Raw genomic sequence first — 21042 nt, 5'->3', positions numbered from 1 at the left:
TGTAAAAGAATTGTGCTCGCCTTGAGCTTCAGTAACAATAAATACGTTGAATACCTAATAAAGTATATGTATATCATTTCTTTATAATAACTACCAATTAATTGTACTGCCTTCTTTTCGTTAAAATGTATGTTAGAGTTATGTGCTATTTACTAGTTTTAAACTAATCATTGTTACCCCCCCCCCCCCCACACACACACACACACACACAAAGAATCGGAATATGATTCATAATGCGTTCTTATAGGGAATCGCGACAAAAGACGCCACGGGAACAAGCAAAATATACCAAAAAGTACACAGGAGTATAGTCGGTTGCCTTTAAGCATATTTTCCGTAACCGTGGTACATTATTTTAAACCTAAGGATACATGGGATACTTTTAAGCAGAGACGTAGCTATTATACGGTAAGTAGTACCTAAGCCAACAACGACCGATTGAGCTTTACTGACGGCGTTGAAAAGACTTTGAAGTCAACTCCGAGATTCCTCTTCATTCTAAAACTTCGGTTGAATTGTCGTCCCAAACTACATGTAGTAGTGAACAAAAGCTACATTTGCGTAAACTAGAACTGAAGGGCAATAATTAATATGCAACACGTTTCTGAGAACATATGGGACTTCTATATTCAGTATCGCAAATGTAGTAGAAGGCACGCTTTGCTTTGCATACGGAACATGGTAAAATTTAAACAACCGACGAAGATGGTATAATGCTTTTTTTAAACGTTTCCTTCAGTTGCAGTAAATAATTTCATTATGCAGCAACTGGCATTTACCTGACAATCGATTGTCTGACAACGAATATTTTGCTGTTGGTACGAAAATTCAAGTCGCGGCAGCTGCCTCGTCGTACCTGAGCATCGTTACAAATGTGTATCTCGCTCCGATGTATAACTATCAGTTGGTGGTACATTTGACGACCCTGTTCTAGTTTTAAAACCATTGCACATACCATGCCGTCTGCTTTTCAAACTTGACGGTTCCCGGTTTTCTGATTTATATTGCACACATAGTTCACCCTCTTTACGTGTTCGCCCGGGTCCATTTTCCCTGTAGTATATTGCGTATAATGAATATAGTTGTTCAAAGATGTAAGATTAGCGTCTTTTTTAACAAAAGGGCGTTGATTGTGTCAACCTTTCTGCTCTTTTGGGCTGTAATCCCAATAAGCCTTACGAGGTGAGCGTTACACGGGGGAAACACGTAGCAAGGGCGAACTTAATCACATTTATTCAAGCCGGGTCTCAATATCACAATATGCCACATATTTTCCTTACACAAGCCAACTTTTACGTCTAAACATGCACTATTTTGAACATAGAGACCTTAAACTATACATTTTCTTCCAGGGCATTTTAAGCTTTATCGATTTAAACAACACAAAGGCAAGTCATGAGATTGGCAAGAAAGAACTCCACTCGTATAAAAAATTGACTGGTTTTGCACCTTTTTTATGCCATTTTATAGTGGAATGTAACCTTTTTTGCGCAATCTTTTACTATTTTGTAACCTGAAAGTGCGCTCTGTCAACATAACAGCAATGGCATCGGCGTTGAGGTTATGTTTATTAATCCTTAAACATGTCTTGAAATTAAATGAACAAATGTTAACAAATGTGCGAAAACTTTAAAACAACAGTTTCTTAATCTCAGTTATAAGAACTGCGAATCAAAATGTAAAATTAATAGTAAATACCCGTTATGTAACTTTGGTTGGAGGTCATGTCAACACGACATTACAATTTAGAACTTAGAAGTTAGAAGTTGTCTTGTTTCTGATTTTATAATGTTGATTTTCAGGCTTGGACTAAATAACCAACAACTGTTTGGAAGGTTGGCGTGCCTTCAAAAATGGTGAGCAATTTAAATTCAACAAATACAATTTGCAACTCGGAAGCCTTTTATATCAAAATTATGATGAATAAGTTGCATCATAACTTGGTATTTTTTTACAATTATTAGTTTATTTTGATTAAAATATCACAAGTGGTATATTACCTTACTTGAAAAAAGTTCATATTTTCAGTATATTCTGTAATCAAATTTCACGATGTGAAATCGAAAGTATTTCACGAAATTATGTGACATAATGATATACACTACAAATAACGCAAGTAGATGGATCATTTTATATATAAAATATATACAATTCAATACCAATGCACAATTTGCATTCCTGGGTTTGCCATGTAACGATATTGATCAATCTACTTGCGTTATTTATAGTACCGTAGTTACCTGGTACCCAGTAAAATTTATTACCTAATATACTGAAAACATGAAAATTTAACAACATTTTCGGCGTAGCTGTTTAACGTCAACTTTGACCTTAGATGACCTTCATTCATGATAGGTCCAAAATAAATAAATCCGAATTGTGCATTGGCTAATAATACAAAAACCACCTTAAACATTGGTAGTCTGGTTCCTATACTAAAGCATTGGATGCATATCATTTGAACTGAAATATGAATATATTGTAAATTACATGTAAATTACAGTAAATTAAAAACTGTCATGATACAAAACATCCTCTAAACATTACATCGAAACGTTTCTCCTTAGTTTACGAAGCAGTATAGCATAAATCACATGTCTGTACAATTAAAAGAATCTATAATCTATTGTTTACATGCCTAAGCGGCCACACTACAATTACAGGCTAGATTGCACTTTACCCGTAAGCAGTTGTTTGCCACTATCGACAAACCGGGGGTTTGGGAGCGGTAGCCGGCAATACTAAGGAAATATATAGGTGTTGGAAATGTATCTGTCTTTGATTTATTATAATCCATATTTGCGTTTATTAGTGTAAATATGTCTCTTTGTACTTTGTTTTGTTAATTTTTTTATATAAAATTCTGTTTTTCTGCAAAAAAATCATATCACTATGATGCTTGCAATATTGAGTCTTTTATGTTTACATTCTACTAACATCTGTACACATTATAACACATTATTTTTTTTTTATTTCCAACATCATGTTCATTGTTTTTCAGTGGCGAATATGTTTTCTTTTCCTACTGAAACTAATGTACTACCCGTTCAACTATGAAAACTTAGTCATTACTATACTTATTGTCAATAAAACATACAAATTCACCTCTTCTTGTTCTTCATTTTATTTGTTAAGACATTAAAATATATTATCACTCACTACCTTCATTAAAATACATGGTCTCTTCATTCCATCTCCTTTCACTGGTTGCAAAACATTAAAACATCAACACCGTATATCTTTTTAAAGATATTTCTTGTTTCAAGTAATATAATATACCAGCCGTGGTATTTTAATCAATATAAACTAATACTTGTAAAAAAATACAGTACTTTAAAACTTTTCTTTTTTCGTAAATCACATGTGTGCCTAGACATGATTTTTGTTAACATGAGATTTCCTTTAATAAAAAAATACAATAAAACCAGAGAGTGGTGTCTAATCCTGGACAACACTTTATGCTCAAGCCTATTTTACCCAGATCAATGCTTGTTTAAAGAAGGCAATTTGAAATGTGACAACAATTTTCAGTGTGGTTCCCTGTACATCAGCATCCACATCAGCTGAGAAAGCTGGGACGAAGATGGACAAGTATTGGAAGAAAAACAGTCAAAGGAATAGACCACTTTCACCACATCTTAGTATATACAAGTAAGAAATGGCAGGTTTTGTCAAGTTTGAAGCTTTTACAATATTTTTTTTACAGAAATAATTCAACAATTTAATAGTGATAGACTCTGATAATACAAGTATGTATTTGTTGTAGACAATTTGGGTGTAAAAAGACTGAGCCACTTAAAAATAATATATTTAATATAAAACTTTGCTGCAAATGTGGGCAAAACATAGATTATTCCCCAAAATGGACAATGTTCTTTATCTGCTTACAAAAAGTATAACTGATTTTGTTAAAATTAACTAAGAAAGTTAGTAACACCACATAAAAAGTAAAGTAATTATAGTTTTACTCCCATAAATCTCTTTTGACATGCTGTTATATTTTCTTAACATTCATTTTAACCCTGTAACTTTTTGTTTTCAGATATCATATCCCTATGATGTTGTCGATATCAAATAGAATCACGGCCAGTATTGTCACAGGAGGTTTGTAGTTAACAATTACAATTTAGTTAATAGAAAATATTTTCTGCGTTCAACTTGTAAAATTGTGCTTCAGGCTCTTGAGATATTTAATATTTTGGGTAGAACCAGCAATTTGAGTCAAGTAAACATACTTAGTGTTCAAAGTGTAAAATTGTGCTGAAGTCTCTTGAGATATTTAATGCCCAGGGTAGAACCAGAACTCTGAGTCAAGTAAACATACTTAGTGTTCAAAGTGTAAAATTGTGCTGAAGTCTCTTGAGATATTTAATGCCCAGGGTAGAACCAGAACTCTGAGTCAAGTAAACATACTTAGCGTTCAAAGTGTAAAATTGTGTTGGAGTCTCATGAGATATTTAAGATTTTGGGTGGAACCAGAACTTTAAGTCAAGTAAACATGCTCAGCGTTCAAAGTATAAAATTGTGCTGGAATCTCTTGAGATATTTATTGTCCCAGGTAGAACCAGCACTTTGTGTTATCAAAGAAGATATATTGAACTCACACAAGCAAGGATCAAACCCACTTAATTAAAAATGTCCCAAAACTTACAAAAATCTGGTTATAATTCATGTTATGAAATTTTGATAAGTAACTACTAACATGTGTATGATTGGTAGGTGCAGAGGTTAGTAAATACACTTCTCATGTAGGCAAATCGGATTAGTTCCTTATTCCTAATACATGTGAGTTTGATAAGTGGTCATCGTACCTAGACAGGGCTTTTTTCTGGTTTTTGTAAAGCGGCTTTGGCCCATCAATTACTGGTAGTACAAAATGATTCACAAACTTTTCAAACTTGTAAAAGATTGAGTCACAAAGTTTAAAATTGTGAAAACTTAAGTTGCAAATTTCTATATATTTGTTGCGAACCTCTGAAATTTGTGAAAAATGGAATTTTCTAAGAAGGGACAAGGCACTGCAACAGGGCACGAAAATACAACATATCAGCTTGTCCTGAAGAATGAATTTTGTTCAAAGACAAGCGAAATATTTTGGTTTGTTGTCCAAGACCAAGAGCTTCATTTGTGAAACCCGTAACTTCCACCCAAAAAGGTTTGGATTTTTGGCAAAGTAATGGGCCTTTGACTTAAGAAATTTTATTTTTAATAACCGTTTTCAGAAGTTTTTTTACAAACACTTTCAGATATTTAGCTAATTTTAGGTTTGCAAGTCCACTTACATGACTTAAAGATGCAGTGTGAGTTTTGTTCCAGTCCATTGATTTTTAGCTCGGCTGTTTTCGGAGAAAACCCGAGGTATTGTCATAGCCAGCTCGTCGTGTCCGCCATCCGTGTCAAGGTTTGTAAAGGTTTTGAACATAGGCTCTAAAATCAAAGTCCTTCCACCTACAACTTTGAAACTTCATATGTAGATGCACCTTGATGAGTTCTACACGCCACACCCGTTTTTGGGTCACTAGGTCAAAAATCAATGTCACTGTGACCTCTAAAAAAATAAAATTCTGACAAGTTTTCGCAGCCGAGCGTGGCACCCGTTATGCGGTGCTCTTGTTTGTGAAGTTATGGGCCTTGGACAATTTTCTCTTATTATATGTAAATACCGGTAGCTGTGGTGCTGCTTCAAAGCTCTGTGGGGGCATTGTGTTTCACAAACTCACTTTAAAGCAGTTCTTGTTTATTATGTTTTTGAAAATCAGTTGATGTATCTATCAGACATGATCAATATTCCTAACATTTCAATGTCTTTTATGCCATTTTCAGCTTTCTTTGCTGCACCCATGATCTACCTGTTCGGCACTAAGGATTTCGCGGGTTATTATGCACTTCTACAGAACTCTGGTCCATTAGTTCAGAGTGGGGTTATATTTGTGAAGCTGAACCTGGCTTTATGCTTCAGTTTCCATTTCTGGGCCAGCATAAGACATTTTGTGAGTACATTGGGAAGTTAGTTCCCTTATTTGTTTTAAAGAATATATCACCCGAACGGTGCAAAAGGTACCATGTGACATTAAATTTTAATATCACCTGGTACATCTTTGCACAAAGGGAGTGAATTATGCTTTATAATTTAGGAAGAAAGATATGATATTTTTTTAGAAGGAAGCTGTAGGTGCCTCTTTCAGCAAAGAACATCTTGCCTTTTTATGTCCCCCACCACTATAGTAGGGGAAATATTGTTTTTGCCCTGTCTGTTGGTTTGTGTGTTTGTTCGTTTGTTTGTTTGCCCACTTTAACATTTGCAATAACTTTTGCAATATTCAAGATAGCAATTTGGCATGCATGTGTATCTCATATAGCTGCACATTTTGAGTGGTGAAAGGTCAAGGTCATCCTTCAAGGTCAAAAGTCAAATATATGGGTCAAAATCGCTCATTTAATGAATACTTTTGCAATATTGAAGATAGCAACTTGATATTTGGCATGCATGTGTATCTCATGGAGCTGCCCATTCTGAGTGGTGAAAGGTCAAGGTCATCCTTCAAGGTCAAAGGTCAAATATATAGCTTCAAAGCGGCGCAAAAGGGGACATAGTGTTTCTGACAAACACATATCTTGTTAAATCCTGGATTGATCCATGCAATAAAGATTTGCTGCAACCCAAATAACATAATAAATCAGTCTGTTGAAAACTTGAAGAACAGAAGATCTTATCAATGTTCTTATAAAGGGACATTTTCACGTTGAGGAAATTTGACAAAATTTAGAAACAAATGTTTCAGTTTCACAAATTTTCGTTGTAGTTATGTTATGATTTTTGCAAGGAAATAGTAATACTGAACATTTACCATGATCTAAAATATCCATTATATGCATCATTTGACACTAAAAAACATTGACAATTATAAAGAATTACAGACACGAAAGGATTGAATAATTTGGAGAGATCTATTGTAATATTTTGTGACATTACGAAGATTGCTTATAAATAGCATAATTAAAATACATCTCGGGCTATGCAAGTACGGATGGCTGAGTGGTTTGAGCGCTTGACTTTTACTCCGAGAATCAGTGGTTCGAGCCCAGTTGTGGATAAGATTTTTATGCCCCCTTTCGAAGAAAAAGGGGTATATAGTTTTCGCACTGTCCGTCTGTCACACTTTTCCTGTCCGCTCTCTTATTCAAATAGTTTTCATCCGATCTTTACGAAACTTGGTCAGAAGTTGTATCTAGACAATATCTAGGTCAAGTTCGAACATGGGTCATGCCGGGTGAAAAACTAGGTTACGGGGTAAAAAAACAAATCCAATGGAAGTAATAAGCTTTAAATGGACATAATTATCTGACCTGCCAAAACATATATTTTTGTTAAATAAATCAAAGCGCCGCAGTAGGTGGCATTGTGTTTCTGACAAACACATCGTGGGAAAAGGTCAAGGTCATCCTTCAAGGTCTAAGGTCAAAAATACAAATCCAAGGGAAGTAATAAGCTTTAAAGGGAGATAATTATTATGCCCCCTTTCGAAGAAGAGGGGGTTTATTGCTTTGCACATGTCGGTTGGTCGGTCTGTCGGTCGGTCTGTTGGTCAGTTCGTCCACCAGGTGGTTTCCGGATGATAACTCAAGAACGCTTGGGCCTAGGATCACGAAACTTAATAGGTACATTGATCATAACTCGCAGATGACCCCTATTGATTTTGAGGTCACTAGGTCAAAGGTCAAGGTCACGGTGACCCAAAATAGTAAAATGGTTTCCGGATGTTAACTCAAGAACGCTTAGGCCTAGGATCATGCAACTTGATAGGTAGATTGATCATGACTCGCAGATAACCCCTATTGATTTTCAGGTCACTAGGTCAAAGGTCAAGGTCACAGTGACCCGAAATAGTAAAATGGTTTCTGGATGATAACTCAAGAACGCTTAGGCCTAGGATCATGAAACTTGATAGGTAGATTGATCATGACTCGCAGATGACCCCTATTGATTTTGAGGTCACTAGGTCAAAGGTCAAGGTCACAGTGACCCGAAATAGTAAAATGGTTTCCGGATGATAACTCAAGAAAGCTTATGCCTAGGATCATGAATCTTTGTAGGTAGATTGATAATGGCTGGCAGATGACCCCTATTGATTTTCAGATCACTAGGTCAAAGGTAAAGGTGACCCGAAATAGTAAAATGGTTTCCGGATGATATCTCAAGAATGCTTATGCCTAGGATCATGAAACTTCATAGGTACATTGATCATGACTGGCAGTTGACCCCTATTGATTTTCCGGTCACTATATCAAAGATCAAGGTCACGGTGACCTGAAATAGTAAAATGGTTTCCGGATAATAACTCAAGAACGCTAATAGCTACGATCTTGAAACTTCATAGGTACATTGATGATGACTTGCAGATGACCCCTATTGATTTTGAGGTCACTAGGTCAAAGTTCAAGGTCATGGTGACCTGAAATAGTGAAATGGTTTCCGGATGATAACACAAGAACGCTTATTCCTAGGATCATGAAACTTGATAGGTAGATTGATCATGACCGGCAGATGATCCCTATCGATTTTGAGGTCACTAGGTCAAAGGTCAAGTTCACGGTGACCCGAAATAGTAAAATGGTTTCCGGATGATAACTGAAGAACGCTTATTCCTAGGATCATGAAACTTGATAGGTAGATTGATCATGACTCGCAGATGACCCCTATTGATTTTCAGGTCACTAGGTCAAGGTCACGGTGACCCGAAATAGTAAAATGGTTTCCGGATGATAACTCAAGAACGCTTAGGCCTAGGATCATGAAACTTGATAGGTAGATTGATCATGACTCGCAGATGACCCCTATTGATTTTGAGGTCACTAGGTCAAAGGTCAAGGTCACGGTGACCCAAAATAGTAAAATGGTTTCCGGATGTTTACTCAAGAACGCTTAGGCCTAGGATCATGAAACTTGATAGGTAGATTGATCATGACTCGCAGATGACCCCTATAGATTTTCAGGTCACTAGGTCAAAGGTCAAGGTCACAGTGACCCGAAATAGTAAAATGGTTTCTGGATGATAACTCAAGAACGCTTAGGCCTAGGATCATGAAACTTGATAGGTAGATTGATCATGACTCGCAGATGACCCCTATTGATTTTCAGGTCACTAGGTCAAAGGTCAAGGTCACCGTGACCCGAAATAGGAAAATGGTTTCCGGATGATAACTCAAGAAAGCTTATGCCTAGGATCATGAATCTTTGTAGGTAGATTGATAATGGCTGGCAGATGACCCCTATTGATTTTCAGATCACTAGGTCAAAGGTCAAGGTCACGGTGACCTGAAATAGTAAAATGGTTTCCGGATGATATCTTAAGAATGCTTATGCCTCGGATTATGAAACTTCATAGGTACATTAATCATGACTGGCAGTTGACCCCTATTGATTTTTAGGTCACTATATCAAAGGTCAAGGTCATGGTGACCTGAAATAGTAAATGGTTTCCGGATAATAACTCAAGAACGCTAATGGCTATGATCATGAAACTTCATAGGTACATTGATGATGACTTGCAGATGACCCATATTGATTTTGAGGTCACTAGGTCAAAGGTCAAGGTCATGGTGACCTGAAATAGTGAAATTGTTTCCGGATGATAACTCAAGAACACTTATGCCTAGGATCATGAAACTTCATAGGTACATTGATCATGACCGGCAGATGATCCCTATCGATTTTGAGGTCACTAGGTCAAAGGTCAAGTTCACGGTGACCCGAAATAGTAAAATGGTTTCCGGATGATAACTGAAGAACGCTTATTCCTAGGATCATGAAAGTTAATAGGTAGATTGATCATGACTTGCAGATGACCCCTATTGATTTTCAGGTCACTAGGTCAAGGTCACGGTGACCCGAAATAGTAAAATGGTTTCCGGATGATAACTAAAGAACGCTTATGGCTAGGATCATGAAACTTCATAGGTACATTGATCATGACTGGCAGATGACCCCTAATGATTTTCAGGTCACTATGTCAAAGGTCATGGTCACAGTGACAAAAAACATATTCACACAATGGCTGTCACTACAACGGAGAGCCCATATGGGGGGCATGCATGTTTTACAAACAACCCTTGTTCAATATTGAACATACCAACTTGATATTTGGCATGCATGTGTATCTCATGGAGCTGCACATTTTGAGTGGTGAATCTACAGTCACAGTAGTGGCTTTTAATTATTTGCTAAAGTACTAAAAATAGAGATTTGTTAGAGACAATTATTTTCAAGGGAAGTAATTTATATAATTATAAATCTCTGATTATATATTTCCTTACCAAGAATTTAAGTTCTTTTCACAGTTACTGTACAAATTTTTTATTTTGATTATTTTTAAATGAAATGATTGATTTGTCAAAGTTTTTTTTTAAATGACATAATTGTCATTTCTTTCCTGTACTAATTTGTGAATGGTAGGGTTCATGACTTTTACGTTGGCCATAACTTTTGCAATATTGAAGATATCAACTTCATATCTGGCATGCATGTGTATCTCATGAAGCTGCACATTTTGAGTGGTGGAAGTTCAAGGTCAAGGTCATCCTTCAAGGTCAAAAGTCATTTTTTTATATTTCAAACCGGCGTTATAGGGGGCATTGTGTTTCTGACGAACACATCTCTCGTTTCTTTCTTTTTTTAATTCTTGTTTTATACCTATAAAACATAATAAATATATAATGTTATACTTGTTTTATAATATAATTAAATAATTATGCTTCTTAGACAATATCACATGACAGCATAATTGTATAATTTTTATGTCTTCAAAACCCAGTTTTTGTACGTTAATTGTATCATATGAAATTAGTGATATTGTTGCAAAAATTAATTCAGAAAGAAAATCAATACTGGGGTAGTTAAGTATCAATGGATCGTGGGTTTTATTCCCAGCCATGTCACAAAAGTTATGTGTGAATGGGTTATCATTAATGCCAACAAAATGTATAATGTCAGGATGCAATTCACACTCTCAGCTACCTGTATCAATTATCTCTTACTCAACTGATCTAGCCCAGGGACCAGTACACCGTGGTTCAAATTAGGGTAGGTTTGTGCAATGTGGTAGAAGAGGTCGCCATGTGGAAGTATCGGCCTAGTAACTGGGAGGTCATGGGTGTGATCCCAATTGTGGGAGCGTTCTTAGATCTACCCCAAAGACACCAAGTACTGGTTCTACCCAGGAAACAGACTCGGGACTCTTTTGAGTGTTTCAATAACCTTTAGACTATTCACTTTCACTTCAATCAAGCTTAAATAAATGTGTTTCAAGTGAAACTGAATGTTGTAGTTCTTCAATTCCAGGTATGGGACACAGGAAAGGGCTACTCGACTGAGCAGCTTTACCAGACCGGCTATGCCTTGCTAGCAGCTACACTTCTCACAACGGCTGGGCTTATGTGTCTGTAACCTAGGAACATTGCTCAAGACTTTGTGGAGATAATTTTCACCCTATCAGTCTTTGCCCTGACTATGAGATACCGAAATTTAATGTGGTCTAGAACAGTAGAAATCAGATATGTGTACATAATGAGACGTGTTCTTGGAAAACTGGGATTCATGCATGACCGTAAAGTGTCTTCCCAGAATAGCCTTTGCAGTGCGCACATGCTAATCAGGGACGTCTCTTTCCGTCTTAATTGGTTATCCCTAAAAAGAGGCCTCCTTCTTATGAAAATACAATTAAAGTGGAGTGATGATTATCGTGTAAAGAGTGCACAGGCTAACCTGTGATGTCACTTTATATGCATTGATTAGACCACTTTATATGCATTGATTAGACAACTTTATATGCATTGATTAGACCACTTTATATGCATTGATTAGCCAAGCACTTTATATGCATTGATTAGACCACTTTATATGCATTGATTAGACCACTTTATATGCATTGATTAGACCACTTTATATGCATTGGTTAGACCACTTTATATGCATTGATTGGACCACTTTATATGCATTGATTAGACCACTTTATATGCATTGATTAGCCAAGTATTCCCAGAGCAAGGTTTTTATGAATGTGAGGCTAGCAAATATTGAACATGATGATTACCAGTTTAACTTAAAATTATTAGGGTTAGTGGATTAAAATAATGAATGTAAACACTGTATTATTTGAACTCTGTATAATATTTTTGTCACATATTTTTTTGAACTCTTTATAATATTTTTGTTATATATTTTATTGGCACCAAATGTAAACTGTTATATTTTCTGATTTGTTTATATGAATTCATGCTTGCATTTTCATATATTATTATTTGATTTATACATACCAGTATTTTTCAATTTGTCTCTACACTGATATTATTTTTTCATTGATGTACTTGTTTGTGGTTATGGCAACTAAATCTCGTGATAATATTTTGTACAAAAATTGCATAAAGCAATTTTGTAGCACAAGTATTGCATTTTACAAATTTGCTGACATTCATTCAGGGAGAATACATGTTATACATATTGTCACATACCTCTTTGTTTATTTACTTGATGCCTATGAGTCAGTATTACAGAGATAATATTATTTGTAGTACAAGTGAATGTTTGACCATATAAAGTTGTTAGGTAGTTCCTGTGTCGTGTTGTTATTGTATCTCTGGATTAAATACCTGTAGTCTTTCTTAAAGTTCAAACGTATGAAACTGATCCAGACAATTATGCACTAAGAAATGGCCTAATACTAAAATGATAAATGGCCGAATACTATTACGATAAATGGCCAAATACTATTCTGATAAATGGAAAATACTGTTATGATAAATGGCCCAATACTATTATGATATTACGGCCAAATACTGTTATGATAAATGGCCCAATACTATTAGGATAAATGGTCAAATAATATTATGATAAATGGCCAAATACTATTATGATAATCACTAAAGACTATTGTGATAAATGGCCAACTACTATTATGATCAATTGCCAAATACTATTATGATAAATGGCCAAATACTATCATGATCAATGGCCAAATACTATTCTGATCCATGACCAAATACTATAATGATAAATGGCCAAATACTATGATAAATGGCCATACACTAATACGATACATGGCCAAATAGTATTATGATAAATGGCCAAATACTATTATGATAAATGGCCAAATACTCTTATGATAAATGGCCTAATACTATTATAATAAATGGCCAAATACTATTTTGATAAATGGTCAAATAATATAATCATCAACGACCAAATGTTATAATGATAAATGGACAAATACTGTTATGATAAGTTCGCTAAAAACTATTATGATAAATGGCCAAATACTTTTATAATAAAAGGCCCAAAAATATTCAGATAAATGGCCTAATTTTTAGCGAGGCTGTTTTCGGAGAAAACCCGAGCTATTGTCATAGCCAGCTCGTCGTCCACCGTAGGCGTCGTGCTAAAACCTTAACATCGGCCATAACTTTTTAAATATTGAAGATAGCACATTGATATTTGGCATGCATGTGTATCTCATGGAGCTGCACATTTTGAGTGGTAAAATTTCAAGTTGAACATCATCCTTTAAGGTCCGGGGTGCAAAATACAAAGTAAAGGAAAGTAATGAGCTTTAAATGGACATAGTTATCTGACCTGCCCAGGTATATATTTTTGTTAAATAAATCACAGTGGCGCAGTATAGGCGGCATTGTGTTTCTGACAAACACATTGAGGTAAAAGGTCAAGGTCATCCTTTATGGCCTACGGTAAAAAATACAGATTTAAGAGAAGTAATAAGCTTTAAAAAGGGAGAACATTATTCAATATTGAACATAGCCACTTTATATATTTGGCATGCATGTGTATCTCATGGAGCTGCACATTGCTACTAAAAATAGAGATTTGTTACAGACAATTATTTTCAAGGGAAGTAAATTATATAATTATAAATCTCATATTATATATTTCCTTACCAAGAATTGAAGTTCTTTTCACAGTTACTGTACATATTTATTATTTTGATTATTTATAACCCAAATGATTGATTTGTCAACGTTTTTTTAATGATATAATTATAATTTCTTTAATGTTCATTACATACCTGTGGACTTGTATTTAAATGTGGCGCAGTAGGGGGGGGGCGCATTGTGTTTCTGACAAACACATCTCTTATTGGGTCACTAGGTCAAAGGTCAAGGTCACTGTGACCTCTCAAGCAATTGAAATCACACTTGATTTATGTCACCATCCTGAAGTTTAAAGAGCAAGAAACTTTTTTAATGTGCATTGATTCACACATGTGTTTGTAAAATATGTGCACTTGACCCTAGCTATTTGTATGGCAGAGGCATAATTTTTTATGTTTGTGGAGTAAACTACTTCAAAAGTCCTCTTGCGAGGAATTTAATCTTGACATTTAAATAGCCCTGAAGTGTTGATGTTCTAGACACTGTTATGCCCTGAGATCCACTTGTTTCATTAATTGTTAATTGCCATTCAATTAAGGCAGATGCATAACATTTTGTAAGTTTTAGGAGCAAACCACTTTAACATTTCTCAAGCGATTCTAGTGAAAATAGTAAATAAACCAACGTCACTAGGAAGTTAAGTTAGTGATAGAATTTGTTCATGAGCAGTGATCCGTTTATTTGTAAGTTATGTGCCTTTGAGGCTGCAATTCGCATGACAAAGTTGGGCATTGGTATTTTTAGTCACTATTTTTACAAAACTAATTTATATTAGTTTTTGTACAGGAATCAAGTTGACTATGTGCTTGGTAATCACACTAAAACTCCAGCATTGTTCTTATTAAACTGCATTTTTCAATTAGCTTGTGAAATAGCTGCACAAAACAAACATATTAGTCATCGTGTTAGTTATCACAATTTTTAACTTAATTGTTTAATTTACACATGCCATTCACTATGTACTAAAATCGAGTTAATATTCAGCAGATGCAGCTTTTCTTTTCTGGTATTGCCCATTCAGTTAAAGTATATCGGCTGGCTTTTGTAAGTGTAATCTATACCTAATAGTCATTTATACACAATAAAGTGGTTTAGATTAATATAATTCTCACTTAATTAACCCTTAACAACTTCGATACGTATTTTGACGCATTTGCAGTCACTTAGAAACTTAAATTAAATTAAAGACCTTTCTTACTTGATTCAAGTTTTATTTTTAAAGGCTTCATTTCCAATCCTTAGATACTGATGGGCAGCAAACAGCATAAAACCTGAACAGACTGAGTGTTACTTGCAGGCTGTTCTGATTGAAAAAGCCATTTTCATTTTGTTTCTGATGGGGAAAGGGTTAAATAAGCTTCCATTTGCTGCATCAGATAAAACATAGAAGACAAATAAATGTGTTGGAAATGAGGATTAATGACAAGTTTTTATGTAATAAAAAAACCCTCACAGAATTAAATTTACCACTCATTTTAAACAAATGTTATAAAAATATACTGATCATTTGATATAATAAAACAAATCACCAGCAAATCATTTTGTCTAAAATGTTTTATAAAATTACTATAAACATGTGCAAAATATATTTATGTGACAAATAATGCAATATAAAGCACTATAAAATAGCTAACATGTTTAATTATAAATTTATTTAATTAATTTAATTAATATTTATATTAATATTTTATATTATATATTATTATATATTATATATATTTTTAAATTAATTGATTTAAATAATATTTAATATTTAATTTATTATTATATTTAATTAATTTAATACTAATTAAAATTAAAGTATTATATCCAAAAACAATATTATCACCAACTAAACCATTACATGAATATTAACAATCACATTCATAAACAAATGAATACGAAATATCTCGGATTTGTCAATAAAACAAAATACATTAAAAACATTTGATATGTTCAAATTCAAACTAACAGTAAAATGGATGGATAGAAAGAATGGAGAGACAGATTGCGAAGCTGATAAAATACGTAAAACCACCAGTGGCCATGTTACATATGTGAAGTACTGTACCTATGATTTGTAATATGAGTTAGATATTATATCAATCTTATGAGCATAAACATCTTTTAAAAAAATACTGATACAAAAAACAATTATAGTATAAAAATTGTCTATGCATGAACAAAAATTACTAACAAGCATGTAACAAATGACTTTTAATGTGGAAAAAAACATGTGAACTTAAATACCGATGCATTGTATTACAAGGACAAAATTAGACCTTTTATCAATCTAATTAGTATATACATCTTACATGTCATCTATAAATTAAACACTTATAGTATAAACATAGCCTCTTTGAGTAAAAGTATCAATTAACAAAAATTTCTAACCAGCATATAACAATTTGCTTTTAAAGTGGAACAAGAGTGCCAAACTGTCAAAAGATACGCCTGTTCCAAGGTTTTGGACACCATGCTCAATGCTTGAAATGCACTAAGTGACCTCGAGACCTAGTTATTGACCCGGCATGACCCATATTTGAACTTAACCTAGATATCATTTAGACGTAACATCTGACGAAATTCAGTGAAGATCAAATGAAAACTACTTCAATTATATATATATATAGAGAGAGAGGACACCATGCTTAATGCTTGAAATGCACTGAGTGACCTCATGACCTCGTTTTTGACCCTGCATGACCCATATTTGAACTTGACCTACATATCATCCAGACACAACTTCTGACCAAATTAGGTGAAGATCAGATGAAAACTACTTCAATTAGAGAGCAGACACCATTCTTAACGCTTTAAGTGCACTAAGTGACATTGTGACCTAGTTTTTGACCCGGCATGACCCATATTTGAACTTGACCTACATATCATCTAGACACAACTTCTGACCAAGTTTGGTGAAGATCGGGTGAAAACTACTTCAATAAGAGAGCGGACACCATGCTTAATCCTTGAAATGCACTAAGTGACCCAGTGACCTAGTTTTTGACCCAGCATGACCAATATTCGAACTTGACCTAGATATTGTCTAGACACAACTTCTGACCAAGTTTGGTGAAAATCGGATGAAACTATTTGAATAAGAGAGCGGACACTGCTGCCCGCCAAGGGTGAAACTATAATACGTCGGGTTTTTAAAAACGGGCGTATAAAAAACAACTATTTTAAGTACTGATGGATTGTATTACATAAATAAACAAGGGACAAAATTGTCACAAAACCAGGTTTTCATTGTGAAAAAAAATCTGATAAAGGGAGAAAACTCAAACTGAACTTTTGAAATGACCAAAAAAAATAAACCCCCTTTGTAAGTTTTTTTTTTTTTTTTAAATCTATTTTTAGTCGTGGCGACCTTGACATTGGAGATATTGACGTGATTCTTTCGTGGGACACACCGTCCCATGATGGTGAACAAATGTGCCAAATGATTTTAAAATCTCACAATGAATGACATAGTTATGGCCAGGACAAGCTCATTTATGGCCATTTTTGACCTTTGAACTCAAAGTGTGACCTTGACCTTGGAGATATCGACGTAATTATTTCGCGCGACACACCGTCCAATGATGGTGAACAAATGTGCCAAATGATTTTAAAATCTGACGATGAACGACATAGTTATGGCTCGGACAAGCTCATTTATGGCCATTTTTGACCTTTGAACTCAAAGTGTGACCTTGACCTTGGAGATATCGACGTAATTAATTCGCGCGACACACCGTCCAATGATGGTGAACAAATGTGCCAAATGATTTTAAAATCTGACAATGAACGACATAGTTATGGCCCGGACAAGCTTATTCCGCCAGCCCGCCAGCCAGCCAGCCAGCCCGCCAGCCAGCCCGCCCGCATTCGCCAATCTAATAACCAGTTTTTTCCTTCGGAAAACCTGGTTAAAAATAAGACATTATATAAATCTTATGAGTATATATATCTATAAAAGAAATGCTAGTGAAGAAAAACAATAATAGTCAATCATGCTAAACAAGGCTATTGTCAAGCAATATGGTCCCCTACCGGCTCCACCATTGTCAGAAATTCCACCATTTTCAGAATTTTTTTGTTTTTGTTTTTTTGGGTTGCCATAGCAACCACAATTTTTGACGTAGGAACAAAATGAAATGACGTGCATAATGTCCATATTGCCATCTATCCATGTTGCAAGTTTCATGAAAAAATATTAAGAACTTATAAAGTTATCGCAGGATCCAGAAAACCACCATTTTCAGCAGTATATCTAGTCTATTTGTTGCCATAGTTACCAGAATTTTTGACGTAAGAACAAAATGAAATGACGTGCATAATTTCCATATTGCCTTCTATCCATGTTTCAAGTTTCATGAAAAAATATTAAGAACTTAGTTATCGCAGGATCCAGAAATGTGTGACAGACAGACTCACAGACAGACAGATACACAGAGCGCAAACCATAAGTCCCCTCCGGTGAAACCGGTAGGGGAAAATAAAAATAGCCTTTTTGAATAAAAGTAGCAATAAACAAACTATAATCACAGGTATATCACAATTTGCTTTGAATGTGGAAAATACATGATAAAAATAAAAAATATTATCTCATATAACAGATAGGATCACGCGAGTACCAGTACATGCACATATGTCAGTGTCTTGCAATTTGTGTCCAGGATACATAATTACATTCATCATTTTGTATATAACAATATGCACATTACATCCATTAGCACATGAATAGACAATTTGTTATATATTATTATTTATATTTAGCAAGAAATAAAAAATTAACAATCATATCACAGAGCAGACATCTTTTAACTCGACAAATTACAAATATCTTTCCAAAATGGCACAATCTTGTACAATTGTGCAACATCATAATCACATAGCAGATATAACATTCAATATTACACCTCAGAGATATTGGTCCTTCTATATCTATATGTTCGGTTTCAGTCTGTAAAATGCGATAGAGAAACCTAAGAGTATATGGACCGGTCAATATTTTTTGTACATGGACAGTTCGGGGTTACACACCACTAAATTTGCACTGTTTTACTGTAAAATGACGTCATTTTTTAACGAATTTATTATTTAAGAAATAGTAAACTCCACTTTGGTCCCAATGGGCCTTGGCATTATAGTGACCAGCAAGGCAGCCACAAACTCTATATGGACCTCAGCCTACGGCTTCGGTCCATATACAGTTTGTGGCTGCCTGGCTGGTCACTATTATGCCATAGGGACCTCAGTGAGATTTACTATTTCTTAAATAATAAATTCCAAATACTAGTATTTCACTTGGGTGAATTATAAAACAATAAATATTTTTTATGCAAGACAAACTAGCATTTGGAGTCGAATAAACAAACATAAATCTCTTTTAATTAATCTATGAAGTAACATGTGTTGACTATAAAACACAACTGACAATTTCTTATCTCAAAATCTAACTTCATGACCATTTAATCTATCCATTTTTACATGGAATGATTTGTGTAAACTAGACAATCCATAAATGTTGGCTGTTACCAAAGACAGAACATATACTACAAATTTACATAACTCATAACCAGAGCTCCAGATAATTTTTTCAGCCGAGGGGTACTAGTATTTCACTCATCGATTTTTTAATTGATGAGTAAAAATCAAACTCCGATAATTTTAAGGAGTATTTATGTTCAAAGGACCTGAATTAATAATAAATTGTACATGTAGTGTTAACTTGCTATTACAAGCAGTTTTGTACACAATAAAGCAATAACTTTTGTTTTATTTAATATACTGTCAATAATAGGGCGTACCATTTTTTCTGGTGTTACTAATGACGATTTCGACTTAATAGAGATCGACCATTTATAACTGGCTCGCCATTAATTTTTGTTTTATTTACATGACAATAAAACACAAACACATGCAGACGCTGCTGAACATGTCACAAAAAGAAAAGCGCTTTCGGGACAGGGACTGCCGGTCAGGGCGGCACAGATCGTGACGGTCATATGAAAAACAAGCAAGCAGCAAGTTTTCGCATTACATAATGATTCTAGTGGATTCATTGATTGCAAACCGGATTTTAATATATCTAACAGTTTAAACATGTGCTTAGTCACGTTATCTGAATGGTAAGCGGGTGGTATCCGTAAAATTTGTTTATTATATATGTGTATTTCGGCTGCCATTTAAATAGTTCTGGATACCATAACTTTAAATGTCGCTTGTTATGATTTTTGACTGGCGCGACTTTATAGTTATGGACCAACCCCATTAGGAAAGTCAACCAGAAATTCCCGAAAAGTTGACAGTTAAAAAAGACCGGTCCAAAAAAAGCTTTTATATGCAGTTATTGGCCCAAATCAACCACTTGATCGGAAAGATAACCATTTTTCACATTTAACTGATATATTCTTTCACAAAATACTATCTTAAACATTTAAAATTTATCTATTCTGCTCTTACATATCGAGCGATGTGACAGACTTTCTTGAAATGCAAATCTCCCGAGATTTCACGCTCATATGACGTTATTTCTATTTTTAGTAACACACCATGTGCTCAAGTGTTTTCAAATTCAGAATGACATTTCCCGGTATTTTAGATTATTCTGGCTTGTTTTGTAAACAAATCGTAGTGTTAATACAAACACAAAGTAAATATTATTTAAAACTACCTGATTCACACTGAAATCCGTCTTATAATCCACCAAACGTAAGTTGTTAATCACAAAAAATAGATTTCAGAAAACGAAAGTAATGTTTACAATTTCAGCAAAAAATGTCAAGGTCGATCCGAAAGTACCCAAATGAAAACTCGTCACGTGACAAAGCGACAATGGCGTCAAAATTGTGAATTTCAGACTGATGAGAGTTATTTTCATCTATTGTAAGATGCATTTGAAATATTTGAACCTTAAAATATTCCCAGATGCAGTAATTTATATTCATTCACTAATATATGTAGAAATGTATCCAAGAAAATGAGCTTTCTTTGATTTATAGCGTGACATAAATATGTTACGACTCTGGTTGACTTTCGATACGGGGTTCGCTTCAGCGTACAGGTCTGTCAATAATATATAAACTGTACGCTGAAGTTTCTTTAGCTACCATTTAAACAGTGCTTGAAGGAAAA

General features: G+C 34.5%; 2 protein-coding genes across 2 annotated transcripts in view; both read left to right on the top strand.

The window, feature by feature from the left end:
• LOC127856449 (uncharacterized) overlaps positions 1–21042 on the top strand; it is an 84669-nt gene that overhangs the window by 34343 nt on the left and 29284 nt on the right. The gene's annotated exons all lie outside the window — the stretch shown is intronic.
• LOC127856452 (succinate dehydrogenase cytochrome b560 subunit, mitochondrial-like) lies at positions 1494–12610 on the top strand. Its single transcript, XM_052392666.1, has 6 exons — positions 1494–1560; positions 1803–1856; positions 3532–3651; positions 4043–4104; positions 5824–5990; positions 11339–12610. Exons 1-6 carry the CDS (start codon positions 1544–1546, stop codon positions 11441–11443), a joined length of 525 nt encoding a protein of 174 aa, XP_052248626.1. The 5' UTR covers positions 1494–1543; the 3' UTR covers positions 11444–12610.

This window comes from Dreissena polymorpha, chromosome 13 (genome assembly GCF_020536995.1).
Source record: "Dreissena polymorpha isolate Duluth1 chromosome 13, UMN_Dpol_1.0, whole genome shotgun sequence".
In the NCBI taxonomy this organism is placed as follows: Eukaryota; Metazoa; Mollusca; class Bivalvia; order Myida; family Dreissenidae; genus Dreissena; species Dreissena polymorpha.
This window is presented reverse-complemented; position numbering and strand designations above follow the sequence as displayed.

Bases quoted from the DNA above. Each gene is read 5' to 3' on its own strand.
- LOC127856452 (XM_052392666.1), top strand. The intron at 1,857-3,531 runs GTGAGCAATTTA...AACAATTTTCAG, and splicing joins TTGGCGTGCCTTCAAAAATG to TGTGGTTCCCTGTACATCAG. The intron at 4,105-5,823 runs GTTTGTAGTTAA...TGCCATTTTCAG, and splicing joins GGCCAGTATTGTCACAGGAG to CTTTCTTTGCTGCACCCATG.